The 17,774-nt window shown below is 62.1% G+C and overlaps 2 protein-coding genes across 8 annotated transcripts; one reads left to right on the forward strand and one right to left on the reverse strand.

The window, feature by feature from the left end:
• Nucleotides 1-724: 724 nt before the first annotated feature.
• SLC35G6 (solute carrier family 35 member G6) lies at nt 725-4,091 on the reverse strand. Its single transcript, XM_047090130.1, has 5 exons — nt 3,965-4,091; nt 3,609-3,766; nt 3,120-3,347; nt 1,855-1,989; nt 725-1,738 (listed from the first exon to the last, which is right to left on the reverse strand). The coding sequence occupies exons 1-5, from the start codon at nt 4,089-4,091 to the stop codon at nt 725-727; spliced, it is 1,662 nt and encodes a 553-aa protein (XP_046946086.1).
• ZBTB4 (zinc finger and BTB domain containing 4) lies at nt 3,490-17,748 on the forward strand. Of its 7 annotated transcripts, XM_047089650.1 has the most exons (6): nt 3,510-3,570; nt 5,848-5,879; nt 11,273-11,368; nt 11,630-11,699; nt 12,090-13,186; nt 13,876-17,748. In XM_047089650.1, exons 5-6 carry the CDS (start codon nt 12,099-12,101, stop codon nt 15,854-15,856), a joined length of 3,069 nt encoding a protein of 1,022 aa, XP_046945606.1. In that variant the 5' UTR covers nt 3,510-3,570; nt 5,848-5,879; nt 11,273-11,368; nt 11,630-11,699; nt 12,090-12,098; the 3' UTR covers nt 15,857-17,748. The 7 variants fall into 7 exon arrangements, with proteins under 7 accessions (XP_046945605.1, XP_046945607.1, XP_046945609.1 ...); XM_047089649.1 differs by lacking the exon at nt 5,848-5,879 and having other exon boundaries at nt 3,490-3,570; XM_047089651.1 differs by lacking the exon at nt 5,848-5,879 and having other exon boundaries at nt 3,497-3,570; nt 11,281-11,368.
• The last annotated feature ends 26 nt before the right edge of the window (nt 17,749-17,774 follow it).

Below are 17,774 nucleotides of genomic sequence, written 5' to 3' on the forward strand. Positions count from 1 at the left end.
GGGCGGGACACAGAAGTCCTGCGGGATTCGGGGTCAAGGCATCTGAACGTTAGGACATCCTCCCCCTTCCAGAATATTTCAGAAATAAGACTGGCGGGGGGAGAGGGGGGAGAGGGGGCAAGGATCCCAAGGGATTCTCCAATGAGAGCCGAGTAGGGCTCTCGCTCTCCTTCCAAAGCAGAGATGACACCAACGGCACAGCCACATTCAGAGTGATCCTTGTTTGATGTCAATGTCACGTCACCACCCCGGGGGTGGGGGGAGCATAACCATGAGGAAAGGAAACTGTCTCTCAGGGAAAAAGGCACACTCCCTCACGCCGGCCGCTGGCTCTGGCCGCTGGCCTGAAAGCCCCAAACAGCCCAGCCCCAGTGCTCCTCTGTCTGCTACTGAGGGGGAAATCCTCCCCGTGGTTCACCGCCGGCCTGCCTCACCCCTTTGATGTGCTCCTCAGACCTTACTTACCCCACAGTCACGTCCTGATCCCCAAGCCCCAGCCTAGACTCCACATCTCTTGATCCCCACGCTCGTCCCAGCTCTTCCAGACAGTCCCTTCTCCACTGAGTCCCCAGGTCACCCTTGACTCCCAAGGGGTGCCCCTCTCCCATCTCCAGTTCTTTCCCGGTCACGTGCCCTCCCCTGCTTGCCTGCCAGTCTCTCCTTCTCCTTCTATTTCCCCCTGCCCCCCCCCCCACCCCCAACCCCCAGGCTCTCAAGTTCGATGTCACTCCTCCACCTGCCCTTCCTTCTCACAGCTGAGGTTCTGGGCGGTGATGATGGCAATGCTACCCAACACCACCCCTGCCCCCATGATGTCAGAAGGTGCCACTGTCTCATAGAGCACGTAGTACTGCAGCATCAGGGCCACCACCACCTCGGAGTGCAGGACGGCGCACACCAGGGCGGGGTGGACCTTGGTGACCGCGTAGCTCACGCACACAAAGGAGACCAGGGCCAGGATCCCCACCGCCCCCACGCAGCTCCAGCTCAGAGGGTCATTGGGCAGCACAGGGGTCTGCAGTACAAAGAGGCCTGGCACAGAGCCCACCAGCCCCACCAAGCCAAACAGGAAGGCCACCGTCGGGAGGCAAGAGGGGAAGTCCAGAGAGCGGTATACCAGCAGCCCCAGCGACAGCGCCAGGCCGCCCAGGAAGGCGAGCACGTAGCCCAGGGCGGTGTAGAGGCCCGTGGTCCCCTCCTGCAGTGTCCCTAGTCCCGGTCCCACAATGATGATGAGTCCCAGGGTGCTGCCCAACAGGCCACACCAGTCGTAGCCGCTGAGACCCTGGCTCTCGAGGCAGAGGGCGAGGAGGGCAGAGCACATTGTGGAAGAGCCCTTGCGGACCGTGGCAGCGTTGCCGGCCGGCACCACCTGAACCGCACTGTAGGCGCATCCGATGCTGAGGACGTTGAGCAGGGCGTGGAGGCAGGCCCGGGCCCGGACTTCGGGAGGTCCCAACAGAGGGTCGCCGCGCAGTTTAAGTAGTAGGGCAATGGGGAGGTGGAAGAGACATCGACAGATGAGCAGCTCCAGCGAGGGGAAGTGGGAAGCCTGGTAAGCCATACGAGAGAAGGGGCCCACGAAGCCAGCGGGCAGGCCCCCACCCAGCAGGGCCACAAGCAGGCCCTTGGTGGCATCGGAGGGCCGGCAGCGCTGGTGCGAGGGGAGGCTGGGCGGAGTGGAGGGCGGCGATGGCTGGGTGAAGTCGGGCAGGTTGAAGTAGGGGTGACTGCCGGCCTGTTAGGGAGAAAGGAGCTCGGGCATTAGGGCAGCCATAGCCCAGGGGACCGGGGGCAGGGCGAACGCCAGGCTGGGCTGTGGGACCCGTCTCTCGGGACAGTAGAGAGGCGGGCCGTCTCGCTGAGGAGCTCTTGGGAGCTAGAAAGGGCCTGAACGTGGATGAGGTGATACAGCGTGGGCCTTGGGCCTCTAAAGCAGGAAGCAGGGGGTGAGCGGTCCAGGGGCATCGTGTTTCTCTGGGTAAATTCCTGGGAGAAGAAAAGGAGGACCCGGGGGGGGGGGGGTGCCCTGTTGGTCTGGGGAAGGGGAGGCAGCCTCAGATGCCGTGCGTCTGTGTGATGTCACAGGTTCCAGGGACATCTGGGTACACCATTGTGAGTTTCATTTGGGGGTGTCTCTAGCACAGCTGGGAAGTTTGGGGGGAAGAGACCAAAGGGAGCAGCCAGGAGCTACGGGGAAGGGGGCTCTGTGTCCCTGACCCCCGCACTCACCATCTTTCCTCCGACCTCCTCCTCTATGCCTGGCTCAGGGGGCCTGGGCCCTTCGGAGCTCCAGCCCTTGTGACCTGGATGGAGTGGGAGCGGGGTTCTTCTCTGGAACCTTCCTGAGGTGGGGGCGGGAGGTTCTCCCCTGGAACCTTCCTGAGGCAGGGGTGGGGGTGGGGTAGGGGTGGGGTGGGGGTGGGCCTAGTTTCTCTCGTGGTTTCCAGCCCTGCTTGCTTTGTGTCTGTCTCTGCGCCTCCGAAGTGGGTCTCCTTCTCTTTTTCTCTGGAGGAGTAGCTCTGTGATGAGACTTGTTTGGTTTTAAATGAACTCGTTTATGTCTCGCCTTGTTTCCAAAGAAAGGTTTTGCGGGAGGGAGCTGAGGGCCGACCGCTCTGTCTCCCCCGAGTTGTGGATTTTTGAACACCAGGGAGGAGTCTCTGGGACTGTCCCTCTGGAGTTTCAGGAATGTGTTTCTTGTGTGTGCTTTTCACCTGGTGTTTTGTCGGTGCCGCCCCGGGAGGCGCACACCAGGGCCTCTGCATTTACGCAGAAGTATATAGATGTGGATATTTCTGCCGGTGGGGACAAAATACCAAGCTGCGTGGTCATCTGCACTGGTAGTCATTTACGTGTGTCTGCTCCTTAGGGCTGGGGCCTGCCCGGGCCGCGGCCTGGTGGGGGTCCCTGCGCGTTTCTGGGAAGGGTGGGTGGGCACGTGCGTGTGTCCGGGGCTGCCCCTGTGCGTGTGCTGAGCCCGGGTCTGAGGGACCCACCCGGCCGGATCGCGAGCCTGCCATGTTGTGTGTCCGCGGAGAGGGTGTGCGTGCTCCGGGCGCTGTGCCCCGCCGAGTGAAGGGCGTGCAGGGGGCGGGAGGGAGGGGGGCGTCCCTCGCTAGGCAGCGGGTGGTCGTGCGGCCCGGCGGGGGTGCCGCAGCCAGCCCCGCGCCCGCTCGGTGCCCGCCCGTCCGGCGGCCCTGCGCCGCGCGGGTCCCGTCCCGCGATCGGTCCGGGCCGAGGCCGTCGGGCGCGCTCGCCCGGAGCCCGAGCCCGGAGCCCTGCGTCGGTGTCGGCTGCGCTGCGCCGGCCTCCTCTCGGCGGCGGCGGCGGCGCTGGGGGGGGTACTGTTTCCGGGGGTGGGGGTGGGGGTAGGACCGGGGCGGGGGGAGCCGATGATGTCAGCGGCGGCGGCGGCGGCGGCGGCGGGGCCGGGCCGGGGCCGGGCGCTGGGGGGGCCGGGGCCGGAGCCGGAGCCGGAGCCGGAGCTGGAGGCGGGCGAGAGCGGAGCGGCCGGGGGCGGCCACGGGGATGAGCCGGGCCTGGCGGACTCGGCGCCATCGCAGTCAGGTGGGCCCCGGGGCGAACCGGGCAGGGCCAGGGCGGACCGGAGCCAACAGCCGGGCCCCCTCCCCGCTGCCCGGCGCCGCGGGGGCCCGGGCCGCGCCCCGCGCCGCGACCGCTCCCTTTGGGGTTGACCTGGGGGCTCCGGGGTCGGGGGCTGAGCCTAGCCCCGCCTCCAGGCGCGCGCGGCGCTGGGGGGCGGCTAAGGGGGCCCCGGTGCGGCGGCCGGTCCGGCGGCGGCGGCGGCGGCGGCCGGTGGAGGGGGGGGCGCGATCGCCCGGGGCCGGGGAGGGGGGCCCCCCGCGCCCTCCCCTTCGGAAGGGTTAATTCTGCAGCCCGGTGCCCCCCTCCCCCCCGTGGGGCAGGTTGGGGGTGGGGTGGGGCGGGTGTGAGCCCGGGCCGGCGCTGCAAGCTGCCGGGAGGGCGATGGCGTAGGAGCCAGGCGGAGAGGGGGAGGGGTGGGCCGCCCAGCGCCCCAGAGTTGGGGTGTGCGGGGTGCGCGGGGCGGACAGGGGCCCCGGAGCCATCGTGCCGTCGGGGCAGGGTCGTGGCTGTGAGTCCTGGAGATTGTGTATCTCCCGCTGTGTTGTGGGGCAAGGTAAACCTGTCCTGGGCACCACTGTTTGCTGGTCCGGCAGCCAGGGGTCCGGGTAGGGCCCTCCGTGGGCCACGGGGACAGGAAGCCTCGTGGAGGGGCGTCCGATGGTGTGGGGGGCAGAATTACAAGATGCGGCCCGGTGGCTTTGGGTGACAGGTCCGCATTGGGGAGCGGGGCAATGATACATGCGGAGTTTGTCAGATGGGTGGTTTTCTGTAGGTTTGAGACCCGCGTGTGTTTTCTTGCACGTATGTGTCTTTTGCTGTACACATGAACTATTTCTGAACTGTTGTTTTCTGCATAGCTGTCGTGGTTAGTGTGCGTGCTTGTGGAGGGCACCAGAGTGCAGCGTGCACGCGCGCCCCTTTGGAGGGGGCGGTTGTGTACCTTTGAGTCAGAAGGCGTCACGTCCGGGTCCCCTTTCTGTGGCCCTGCCGAGGTGTGGTCCGGTGTCAGCGAGGTCGCCCCCCCCCCCCGCAGGTTGGGTTTGTGTGTCTGTGTGTGGAGTGAGTTGTAAGTGGAGAGCACGTCTAGAACTCAGGTCCCGAGGATCTGTGGGGAGTGGGGGCCCCCAGGGTGTGTCCCAGGTACTTGTGGGGCAGCGGGCACCGGCGTTCGAGGGGCTGGGGGGGGGTGTGTGTGTGTGGAAAGCGCAGGTTGTGTTTATGGGATCGTGGGCAGCCGAGCGAGGGGAAGGCTGTGTGTTTATAACGTTCTCTATGGGATTCTTTTGTGACGTTGTTTGTGGGAGCCCGTCCGTGCTGTTGGACCAGGAGGCGAGCCGGTCAGAAAACACTTGTGGGGAGGGAGGTGGCGTGACAAGGGCAATGTGGGCCTCAGACTGGAGAGATCAGCCGCCAGCCTTGTGTGCAGCCTGCCTTCCGCGCTGGAGTGGCCGCGTGAGGCTGCTGTGGGGATCCGGGAGGAGGAAGGCCGGGAGATAAATATGGGGCAGACAAGGGCAGGCCTGGGAGCTGTCGGGTGGCCCAGCTGGTCCCCGTGCGGGGTCTGAGCGCTTGGCCCCTCAACGGCCCGCCCGGCGTGTCAGGGTCACCGGGAGGAGAGGCCTGGCGGCCGCAAGGAAACCAAGCTGGGACGCAGCGCCTTCTTGGCCGTGTTTACGTAAAGGCCGGGTGTGACTCTTGTCACTGAAAGGAAAAAGAAACACGAAGTTTGCAGTCCCCTCCTCCTGCTTCACCCTCTCTCTGCCCCCCTGGCGGGGATCTCTGCTCTTCCTGCTCTCTGTGACGCACACTGGGCCGCTCCCGCCACTGTGGAGGGGTCTGGGAATGGAATTCGCTCGCTAGGCAGATTGCTCAGAACAGGTTTTCCTCACCTTTGGTGCCTGGGCCCTTCTGTAGATGTGTGTGTGTGCGCGTGCGTGTGTGCGTGTGTGTGTGTGTGTGTGTGTGCTGTGCCTGGCCTGGCTGGGGGGAGGGTGATTGTGCAGGGGGTGGGTGGGGAGGGCACCACAGCGGGGGCCCTCTTGTCAGATGGGAGTGGGGGGTGCTGTCTGCTGTGTGAGGCCTGAACGACAGGTGCACCGTGGCCCGGTGGGGGGGAAGGAGGCCTGGGAGTGAGGAGTTCGGGCCCTGCCTCGACCTCACCGGCACTTTCCCCGAGTGAGCCTCAGGTCCTCATCTGTAAAATGGGGCTAATTACCTGCCCTGCCTATCTTCCAACAGGGGCGTAAGTGGCACTATGGGAGATGTACCTGGTAAGTAGCTACGGTTTGGGGGCTACGCCTGTGCCAGCCGCTGGGGGTCCCCTCCTCGGGGCTTGGCTGATGACAATAGTAGTAAGCCCGTATTTGGCGCCCGCTGGGTACCAGGACGCTGTCCTCTGTACTTTCACATATGATCGTTCATTTACTCTCTGCAAACCCCCATGGAGGTAGGTGTCCTGATTACCCCCCTTTTTCAGATGGGACAGCTGAGGCCCAGAGAAGTTAAGTAATTTGCTCAAAGTCACTTAGCTGCTAAGAGGTAAAGCTGGATTTGAACCCTGGCAGTCAGCTTCTAGATCATATGTGCTTACACACTGTTTTCTGCTGCCTTTCTGAAGCTTTCTGCGGGCCTCTCTGTGCACCCCCCACCTACACACACACGCACAGACACACACGCACACACACTTCTCCCCAGTTTCTCCAGAATTTAGCACCTGTACCAGTCGGTGTCGTGTCGGAAGACCAGTGTGCTGAGACAGTGACTTGGACAGTCCTGGCCTTGGGAGTGAGAACCTAATCTAATATCTGCTGCTGGGTGCCGGCCATGGGGGCACACAACGTTGATAAGCCAGGCACAGGAGGGATTGTCCTTGCCCTGTGGGTCAGGGAGGGCCGAGAGGGAGGTGGCATTTGAGTTACATCTGCACATTTTGGAGGGCTTTGGGGAAGAGGTTAGGGAAGGTTGCATTTATGCCAGGAGGGTAAAGGCAGGGGTCTGTGGGGCGCGTTGGCGGGGGGGGAGCGCCCTGGGTGCTCGAGGGGAGTCCAACACCGGGCAAGATTGGAAAGGAAGATTGGAATTGGACCCTTGAGTGTCTGGCTGAGGAATCTGAACCTCATTTCCGAGTGAGTGGAGACCAGCGGAGGTTTCTGGGGACGCGGACCGTCAGGGAGAGGAGGCCTGGAGGCGGGAGAAGAGCCTTGGGCCACGCAAGTGTTAACTGGGGCCTGAGCTTGCTCGGGGGCCAGAGGCGGGTCGAAGGGAAGGTTTCCAGAGCCATTCCCGAGCTGGGCCGTAGATCCGACCCAGCCTGGTGACGGCTGGATGCGGGGAGTGGAGGAAAGGGCGGGGTCAGTCGTGACACAGTTAGCACTCAGCACGTGAGCCCTTCTGTGATTTCTGTAACCCGCCGGCCAGCCGTAGGCCCCTCCAGAGCAGGATCAGGGCCGTGGCAGGGGGAAAAGATTTAGCATCTGGGTTCACATAAGCCCAGATTTGAATTCTGACTCTGGTGCTCACAAGCTGTGTGACCTTGAGCAGGACGTGCCCCTCCACGAGCCTCGGTTTCCTCATCTGTCCAACTGGGATCATATAAATACTGACTCTGGGTGGCTGTTTTGAGGAAGTCGTTCCGTGAGACAGCCCACGGAAAGCACTGGAAGTATATCAGGCAAAGCGTGAGGGCCCCAGAAGGGGTCGAGTTATATGCGTCATCCCGGCTGCTGGCCAGCTCAGTCTGGCACTGAGGGATGGCTCCTTTCCTGGGGGTGGACAGACCCCAGGAAGACCCTGAAGAAGGCAGATTCATTCATTCACCAATTTTAAATCTCCCCTTGTACCAGGCACCGGTCTAAGCACCGGTGACAGCAGTGAAAACAGCAGTAAGAATCTCTCTCCCTTGGAGCTTACGTTCTAGAAATACATGAATAGTACGCCTTGCTAAGTGCCAAGGAGAAGGGGGAAGGGAGGGGGTAGGAAGTCTGGGGAGGTGGGGGTGGCCACCAAGGCCTCCAGGAGATGGTGACTTGAGTCAAGGCTTCAAGGAGGTGGGGCGGCGAGGCCCGGGGCTGCCTGAGGGAAGAACATTCTGGGCAGGGGGGACAGCAAGAGACAGAGCAAGTCTGGTGGCGGTGCACAGAGCCCCACGTCAGTCACGCCGCCCAGATCACACAGCTGGTCAAGAGTGGAGGGACCCGTGAAAACAAACAAGAAACTAAAAAACCACAGAGCCGCCAAACTTCCCATGAAGCTGAATTTCTTCTCTACGGCTTCCCCCTGCCCCCGCCCCCCATTTTCCGGGACTGAGTTCCGAGATAATAAGAACCAGCATTAACTGAACTTTCAGCACGTACCTAGTACTGCCCTGGGTCCTGCCGGCCAGGAGCGCGTTCTTCCTCACGACCCTGCCAAGTGGGAACCGCTCCTTATCCCCCCGCCTTACAGACAAGGAAACTGAGATACGGAGGGGTGAAGCGACCGGCCCCGGGTCACGTGACTGCCGTCTTCACCTCCCGTCAAACCTCGTAGGGTAGCGGTTGAACTCCGGGGAGCTGGGTCCAAACCCCGAGACCAGGGGCAGGTCGCCCCCGGCACCGCGTTCTCTCCACTCCCAGGTGAGGGGGTTGGCGTATTTCAAGCCTCAGTTTCCTCCTCTGTACAGCGGGGTTGACGATAGCCCCCGCTGCGGCCATCTGGGGGCCTTGCAAGTGTCCAAATGACACTTGAGTGCAGATAAAATGCTTCGCACTGTGCTCCTCACATAAGGATGTCACACACAGCAGCTACAAGTTCCATGATGATGATGGAACTGGTCGCCGAGGGCCAGGCCAGCTCGGGACCTCCGTGGTTCTAAGAAGCCCTCACGGGCCTCGTCCAAGCATTTTGGCAGTCGGCACGCGGCCACGCCTCAGGAGGCACCAAGCCCGCGTGCCCGTGCAGGTGGCCAGGCCTGGCCGAGGGGGGCCGGGGGGGCTGGAACTGAACTTCTGTCCTGCTTGCCTGTACAGACAGGCCTGCTACCTCCGGAGGAAGGGGCCCCTCCTTGAACTTTTTTCCCTTCCTCTCATTTTCACAAAGGTACTAGATGGGCCGGCGGGGGCCCTAGCGGGTGCTGTTTTTCTATCCACTCTCCTCACAACACTGGCGACAGCAAATGCGTGGGGTTTCCCCACACCGACCAAGGCTCTGACGCCAGCTGGGCGTCCTGCAGCTCAGCTCAATTCTGACCCTGTCTCCCTGGAGGTACCGTCAGATCCCACAGGTTAAGGACTCAGTCCCGTGAGACCGCCCGCTTCGGATGTCAGTCACCCACAAGCCTGGGCCTCTGACCAGCTGTAAATCGGGGTTTCTCATGCCCCCCCCTTCAGCTTTGAAAATTTGCCAGGGTGGCTCATGGAACAGAGGGAGACGCTTACTTAGGGTTTACCGGTTTATTGTATAATAAAGGATACGGTAATACAGGCGAACGGCCAAATGAAGGAGATACATAGGGCGAAATCTGGAGAGGCCCTGAGCACAGGACCTGCCGCCTCCCCGGGTTGGGGTTCACCACCCTCCTGTCCCATGGATGTTCACCGACCTAGAAGCTCTCTGAACCCCACAGGCTAGAGATTTTCACGGAAGCCTCAGCACGTAGTCACGATCCGTGATTAACTCAGTCTCCAGCCCCTCTCCCCTCCGTGGCGGATGGATGTGGGCTGAACGTTTCAAGCTTCCACTCATGGCTTGGTATTTCTGGTGACCGGCCCCCATCCCGAAGCTTTCCAGGAGACTACCAAGGTCACCTCATTAGAACAAAAGACGCTCCTGTCACCCAGGAAATTCCAAGGGATTGAGGAGCCCTGTGTCAGGGCTCAGGGTCAACCACCAAATGTTAGCAACAAAGATGCTCCCAGCACGCTTAGCACTTGGGAAATTAGAGGAGTTTGAGGAGCTCTGTGTCAGGAATGGGGATGAAGACCAATTATGTACATATTTTTTATTGTATCATAAATATCACAGCTATAAACTGGTCCTTCATCGTGAGGGGCTATAGTCCAGAATACCGGCTTTGTTTTTTGGGGTTGTTGTTGTTGTTAATGTTTATTGATTTTTGAGAGAGAGGGTGTGAGCAGGGGCAAGGGCAGAGAGAGAGAGAGAGACAGAGACAGAGACAGAGACAGAATCCGAAGCAGGCTCCGGGCTCTGAGCTCTCAGCACAGAGCCCGATGTGGGGCTCGAACCCATGAACCGTGAGATCATGACCTGAGCTGAAGTCGGACACTTAACCAACTGAACCACCCAGGCGTCCCCAGAATACAGACTTTGTCACCACACTTTCCTGGTATCAGATTTCAGCCCTCCTATTAACTGGCCACACATCTCTAACTCAAGTCTGTCCATTAAAAACGGGGAAGCCAGGGCGCCTGGCTGGCTCAGTCGATGCAACGCTTGACCTCAGAGTTGTGAGTTCGAGCCCCACATTGGGTGTAGGGATTACTTAAAATCCTTAAAATGGGGAAGCTAAGCACTACCTTGTAGGATAGTGATGAGGAGCAGAGGAGGTAATACAAGGAAGGTACTGGATCTTAAGGGTCCCAGGGGGCCAGCGGCTACCTTGGAAGCGAGTGGGAAGCCTTTCTCTCTTGTCACTTTACAGCCAGAACTGGACCCCAGGCCACATGCAGGGCGGCTGGCGGGGGCAGGGGCGCTTCTGCAGGATTCCCAACCCCTGTGCAATGTGGCAATGTTACGGGGAACACCTGGCCCGGTACTGCTGTGTGCCTAGCACTTGGGGCTGTTAGAGCTTTTGAATATCACCCCCCCCCATTGCCACCCTCCTCCTCCAGGAGGAATCAGAGCATGAAGTGGGCTGTGGCAGGGAGGCCTTTCAGCCCAGATGCTAAAGAGCCTTTTGGGGGCGGGTAATGAGGAACCCCAGATGCGGTATATCTCAGAGGACATGTGTGACCCAGGGCATTTGGAAGGAGAGTGTTCCTGGGTTTCATGCAGGGTGGATGAGGGGCCCAGAGCTCTGCCCTCGGGTCTGTAGGTCTGGCTCTGTGATCAGCGCCACCCCCCCCCCCCCGCCCCGGTTATTATCAGCTGTGTGTGACTTTGGCTATGTCACCGTACGGCTCTGGAACTTGGATCTTCAACTGAAAAATGGGACCCCAAAGCCCTGACTGTGCCCACAGTGGCTGTGAGGTGCTTTCTGTGCGGTGACCACAACGGCTCAAATTTGGGGTGCCTGCTATTCCTTTCGGATGAGCCTTCTAGCAAGAGGTGAGGTAGGGGGTGTCTTTCTCTCCCCCCCCCTTTTAAGCCAAAGTCCCAAAGCCACCAGCTTTCAGAGTAAGGAGTGGGACCCAAGCCTCCTCACTCTCGGTCTGGCGGCCTTTTTCCAGTGCCCTCCAGAGACGGCAGCGAGCTGGCACGTATGTATGAACCCATGGTCTTTGGTGGTCACCTGGCACCAGAAACCCCCTCTAAGATTTGTGGGCCTGGTGTGTGTGTGTGGGTGTGTGTGTGTGTGTGTGTGCGCGCGTGCGTGCAATCCTCTCCTAAGTGGAATATCTAAGCAGTTTGGTCCAATGAAAAAAAAAAGCTCTAGCAAATCTATTTTGATGTGGAAATGAGACTCTTATAATGAAAGACAACATGCAAATCTTTGATTTTCTTTGAGCCCCGAAGATTGGGCCAAAGGGACTTGAGACTGATCCGAGAGGCTCCCCTGGACCTATGGGACTGAACTACGCCACCGCCGTCGTGTTGTTTTGAGGTGAATCGGGACTATGCGAATTGCCTTGTGCCTGTACTCTGGGCCAGCAGGCAGGGGTCTGCAATTATCTGCGTGTGACCTCCTAGGTCCAATCGGATGCAGCTAGACAAATAACCTGACAGGTCCCCGGTAAGGGTCAGGGTCTCCAGAGCAGCCCCGGGCGTCCTCTTTGACCCCAAGAGCTGTGGCCGCCCCCCCCCTTCCTGGGGTCCTTTCCTTCCCGGCTCCCTTCCTGAGAACACGGTTTCTGTGTCTCCGCAGAAGGAAGAGGCCCCACAGAAGGGACTCGCTGAGCCAGCCCCGCTCTGCTCCATGTTGACTGTGCCCTCAGGTGAGACGTTTCGAGAGTCTGAGGCTGGGAGAAGTCGGACGGGAGGCAAGGGCAGTCATGTTTTTCTAGACGCGGGCGTCCTGTGAAGGGGTCACCAGTCCCCGTGGGGGCTCCCTCTTCCTCCCGCCAGGAGAGAAGTGGCCACTGCTTTCCTCTCTGTCTGTGGCTTTGGAGGCTTTCACCCTCGACCTTCATCGTGACCTGAGCCACTCCTAGCCTCTTCCAGCCCCAGAGGTCGACGTACTACTGTCGGATGCCCGCCAGACTCGCGTGGCTAAGATTAACCCCTGCCTTCTGTGACCGGAAGGTTGTCAGTCTCCCACTGGTCTCTGACCAACAGCCTCCGCTGCGCTCCCCGCTCACCCCCCCTTCCTGTTCTCGTCTGTCTAGGCTGGCGCCATGCCCCCCCCAGCAGAGGTGACGGACCCGTCCCATGCCCCCGCCGTCTTGCGCCAGCTCAACGAGCAGCGGCTCCGTGGCCTCTTCTGTGACGTCACCCTCATAGCTGGAGACACCAAGTTCCCCGCGCACCGCAGTGTCCTGGCCGCGTCTAGTCCTTTCTTCAGAGAGGCCCTGCTTGCTTCGGCTCCGCTGCCCCTCCCACCAGTGACTGGGGGCCCTGCCCCCAACCCGGCCACCACCACAGCTGCCTCTTCCTCGTCCTCCTCGTCCTCCTCGTCCTCCTCTTCTTCCTCTTCCTCCTCGTCTTCTTCCTCTTCCTCGTCTTCTCCCCCTCCGGCCTCACCCCCCACTTCCTCCCCACCCCGGGTCCTGGAGCTGCCGGGGGTCCCAGCCGCCGCCTTCTCTGATGTCCTCAACTTCATCTATAGCGCCCGGCTCGCACTCCCAGGCGGCGGAGGGGACGGGGCAGCGGTGGCAGAGATCGGGGCTCTGGGGCGGCGTCTGGGCATCTCCCGCCTGCAGGGCCTGGGGGAGGGAGGCGATGCCTGGGTACCTCCTGCCCCAGCCCCCATGGCCAGCTCGCGGCCTGAAGACGACAGCTTCGGGCCCGGGCCTAGGCCGGCAGGGGACTGGGAGGGCGACAGGGCCGAGGCCCAGGCCTCTGACTCCCAGCCCCCGCTGTCCCGGCGGCCCCTCCCCTGCCCCCGATGTGGGAAGAGTTTCATCCATCCCAAGCGGCTGCAGACCCACGAGGCTCAGTGCCGACGGGGGGCCGTCCCTCGAGGGCCTGCGGGGCTGGGCTCCGGGGGCTCCGGCCCCAGTGGTCCTGCGGGAGTGGATGCCTCAGCCCTGCCCCCGCCGGTGGGCTTCCGAGGTGGCCCTGAGCACGTGGTGAAGGTGGTGGGTGGCCACGTGCTGTACGTGTGCGCGGCCTGCGAGCGTTCCTACGTGACCCTGTCCAGCCTGAAGCGGCACAGCAACGTGCACTCCTGGCGGAGGAAGTACCCCTGCCGCTACTGTGAGAAGGTGTTCGCCCTGGCTGAATACCGAACCAAGCACGAGGTGTGGCACACTGGGGAGCGCAGGTGAGCGCGGGGGTCCTGGAGATCGGGGCGCGGGTGGCGGCGCAGGGTCAGGAGGCCGCGCGCGCGCGCGCGCGCGCGCGCGCGAGGGGACCACTGACAAGGGAAGGAGGGGGGCCGAGAGAGTCACCGAGAGGCTGGCCTGCTCACCCACTCGCCCCTGCTCGCCTGCTCGTGGTCGCTCACGCACCTGCCTCCCCCCTGCCTCCGCTCCCTCCGTGAACGCTCACCAGCGCCCCCAGATGCTCCGGGTGGGGTGGGGCCTGGTGCTGTGCCCGAGGCCGAGGAGGGCAGAAGAAGCTGTCCTCCCAGGACAAGACTGTGGGGAGCGCGGGCCTGTCCGGTAGTTGTGACACGTGTCTCCGTAATACGTCCCCGTTCATAAGACGTGTCCCCGTTCTGTCCCCGGAGCTGTGAGTTAGGCGAGGTGCGTGCTTCTTCCCGGTTCACAGATGGAGCAGCTGGGGCCTGGTGACTCCCAGCCACCCGGGGGGGCCCTGAGCTAGGACGAGGGGGGGGGTGTTCCTCCCCGGAAGCTGGCAGGACAGGACAGGCAGCAGGAAAGGAGGGCGAGGGAATGGCTGGGGGAGTTCTAGGTCTGAGCGGAGGACGTGGGAAGCTGAGGCCCTGGCTGCCGGGCCCCTGACTCCAGCGTCTCTGTCCCTGCCCTGTTCCCTGCTGTCCCGGCCCAGGTACCAGTGCATCTTCTGCTGGGAGACCTTTGTCACTTATTATAACCTGAAGACCCACCAGCGAGCCTTCCATGGCATTAGCCCCGGCCTCTTAGCCAGTGAGAAGACACCCAATGGAGGCTACAAGCCCAAGCTCAATACCCTCAAGCTGTACCGCCTGCTCCCCATGCGGGCAGCCAAGCGGCCCTATAAGACCTACAGCCAGGGAGCCCCCGAGGCCCCCCTTTCTCCGAGCCTCAGCACGCCGGCCCCTGTAGCAATGCCTGCCAGCCCACCACCCGGCCCCCCACCCGCCCCCCAGCCCGGCCCCCCACCCTCTGTTATCACTTTTGCCCACCCAGCCCCCTCGGTCATTGTGCACGGGGGCGGGAGCGGTGGTGGAGCAGGGGGGGGCCCGGCCAGCGCCGGGGGAGCCCAGGCCGCCTCGGTCATCACTTACACCGCTCCCCCGAGGCCCCCCAAAAAACGTGAGTACCCGCCTCCTCCCCCTCAGCCTGCAGCCACACCGACCAGCCCCGCCACGGCGGGCAGCCCGGCCACAGCCGCGGGGCCGGCCACAGCCACGGAGGAGGCCAAGGGCCGGAACCCACGGGCCGGAAGGACACTGACCTACACGGCCAAGCCAGCCGGCGGGCTTGGCGGGGGTGGGGGTCCCCCCGCGGGGCCTGGCCGGGGCCCCTCTCAGCTACAGGCTCCACCTCCACTGTGTCAGATCACTGTGCGAATCGGGGAGGAGGCCATTGTCAAGCGCCGCATCTCAGAGACTGACCTGCGTCCCGGGGAGCTGAGCGGAGAGGAGGTGGAGGAGAGCGAGGACGACGACGACGACGAGGACGACGACGACGACGAGGACGACGACGACGACGACGACGACGAGGAAGCGAGCGCCGGCGGGGAGGACCAGCTCTGGAGGCCCTACTACTCCTACAAGCCCAAGCGCAAGGCCGGAGCCGCGGGCGCGGGCAGCACCGGGGGCAGCGCGCTGCCCAGAGGCCGCCGGCAGCCCCGCTGGAGACAGAAGTCGGAGCGCCGGAGCTGGGAGGACACCCCGGCGGCGGCGGCGGCGGCGGCGGCGGCCGAGGGCCCCGCGGGGCGCGCCCGGGGCGAGCGGAGGCACCGCTGCGGGGACTGCGCCCAGACCTTCGCCACCCTGCGGAAGCTGCGCAAGCACCAGGAGGCGCACGGCGGCGGCGCGCACGGCTCCCGGGCCGGCCGGCGGCCCTCCACCCGCTTCGCCTGCCCTCACTGCGCCAAGGTGTGCAAGACGGCGGCCGCCCTGAGCCGCCACGCGCAGAGGCACGCCGCCGAGCGGCCCGGGGGCACCCCCACGCCCGTCATCGCCTACTCCAAGGGCAGCGCTGCCACCAGACCCGGGGATGTCAAGGAGGAGGCCCCCCAGGAGATGCAAGTCTCCTCTTCCAGCGGGGAGGCAGGGGGCGGGGGCGCGGCCCTGGAGGAAGCTTCCGAGACCGCGTCTCTCCAGGACCCTGTCATCTCCGGGGGTGAGGAGCCCCCGCTGGTGGCAGGAGGGGGCACCTATGCCTATCCGCCCGTGCAGGAATTTCCACTGGCTCTGATCGGGAGCGGCAGGGAACCTAGTGGTGGGAGGGGCAAAGCGGGGAGCGAGGGGCCGGTGGGGGCCGGGGAGGGGGACCGCGTGGAGGGGATGGGGGCCGCCAAAGTCACCTTCTACCCCGAGCCCTACCCACTGGTCTATGGCCCCCAGCTCCTTGCCGCCTACCCTTATAACTTCAGCAACTTGACCGCACTCCCGGTTGCTCTCAACATGGTCCTACCTGATGAGAAGGGTGGGGGCGCCCTCCCCTTCCTTCCAGGGGTCTTTGGCTACGCAGTCAATCCTCAAGCAGCACCCCCTACGCCCCCGACTCCACCTCCCCCGACTCTTCCTCCCCCAGTCCCCCCTAAGGGAGAGGGGGAAAGGGCGGGGCTTGAGAGAACCCAGAAGGGAGATGTGGGGTGAGCTCTGGGCCCACCTCCCCCCTTTCACCAGATGCCACCCTCCCTGAACCCCCTGCCACTACCAGCTCCCTGGCTTCCCTGCCCCTTGGGAGCCCCTCCACACTCTTGTGCAGGGACTTGGGGGCCCCTGGAGCTCAGGGGTCAGGCTGCTTTGTGTGAGATTGTAGTTTTCCCGTCTCCTGGGGAGGGATCTTTGGTGGCTCCCCTCTCGGTTCTCCTCCAGGGAATGGCCTCCGCGAGGGGCAGGGCCAGCCCCCATCCCTTCTTCAGCCCTTGGGGCAACTGAGCAATATACTTCTAGGAATCTCTACTCACGGCCCCCACCAGCTCTGAATGTCTAACCCACCCTCCTGATTCGTAAACCCGGGGGAGGGGGGGAACCATCTCTCTCGCCTAGTGACCTCCCCTCGTTGTGCAGCTTTCTCCAAGCCCCTGCCTAGATGCTTCCTAGCACATTCCATTCTCTGTGGCCCAGGGCCTGGACCAGACCATTGTGATACCCGACACCCACCCATCTGGGAGCTTGGCTCCAGGTTCCATTCTTCCCAGGGGTGGGGTTCTGTGTCCCTGTTCCCTTCACGTTAAGACGCCATGCCTTCTTTGGCTTCCATGCCTTTGGACCTTCCACATTCCTCCTCATTCTCCTAGACTCTGGAGATGGCCTCTTCCCATCCAGGTCAAGGAGGTGTTGGGGGGAGGGCTACCCATCTGTTCCACGGCTGAGCACTTCCCCAGCCCAGGGCAGCACTAATCTCAGCCCTATCTTGACCCTCAAATCCAGTGAGCCCCAGATTCTTCTTCCAAGGCAAAGAGGTGAGTAGATCACACCTCTTCCTGCCTCTACCTATGGCCTCTTCTGGGCTAAATCAGATTTGGGGGCCAGGAGGGAGGAGCTCCATATGGGATGGGGAAGAGAATCTACTTTCTCCCTGGTTTTTTGTTTTTTTTCCTGATGGTTTCTCCCAGACTAGACCAAATAGCCAGAAAAGTGATGGGGGTTGGATGGGTGGGTAAGCCCAAGATTTGCACATGACCTCCCGTCCTTACTTTTACCTCCATCTTCCCCAGTGTCGCTTCCCTCACCATTCACTCCAGGTGGTTTTTGGGGAACCATCCTACTCCCTTGGTGGGCTTTGGGGTATCCCCACCAATCTTTCCTCCAAAATAGCACCTTACACCCCATCTTTGACTCAGTTCCCCACACCCAAAGATCCCAGCCTAGGGATGGGGTGCAGGGACCCGAAACAGTCCCTAATCCCTAATTTGCACTAGTTAACCCTGGTCAGGGGTCCGTATGTTTCCTTCCAGCGGGGGAGTTGAAGAAACGTTTGCTCCTAATTCTCTTTGATGACCGGGCGTCCCCACTCTGTGATTGGATGAACATTTCCCATCCCACCCACCTCCTCCCCCCCCCCAAATAAAAACAGCTCACAAGGGGAGAGCCAGTTTGGGGGAGGAAATTTGACAAATGGGAATTACAGGAGTGCAGTTTAAAAAGGAGAAAGGCTGCCGTCACCTAAATGGCAGCTTTTTCCCAGCTACTGTTTTCTGGGGCCAAGATGGCCGCCCTCTCAACGATGCTGAAAGGGCAAGACCATGGCTTTTGGAGGGAGGTGAGCTCGAGGGAAGGACCAGGAGCATCTGACCCTCCTAGCATATAGGAAGGGGGAGGTTTCTGACAGGCTCCTGAATGTTAACCATGGAGGAGTATCACTCCTCCACTCCTCCTCTGTCTCTTTGCACTTTTCTTGGTCTTGGCCACAGTCCGAGTGAAGAGTTTCCTACTGAATGTACCAAGTTCCAATTTTTAAGGGGGAAAAATGCTTAAAACGGGAAAATGCAAAAAAAAAAAATCACTAAAAAATTCCCACAAATCTTGTTTCTGGCACTTTAGAAAAACTGCGAAAAAAGAACATAAT

The sequence above is a fragment of the Lynx rufus genome, unplaced genomic scaffold (assembly GCF_022079265.1).
Source record: "Lynx rufus isolate CCGP_SWC_20201006 ecotype Redwood Valley unplaced genomic scaffold, mLynRuf1.p SCAF_28, whole genome shotgun sequence".
Lineage (NCBI taxonomy): Eukaryota > Metazoa > Chordata > Mammalia > Carnivora > Felidae > Lynx > Lynx rufus.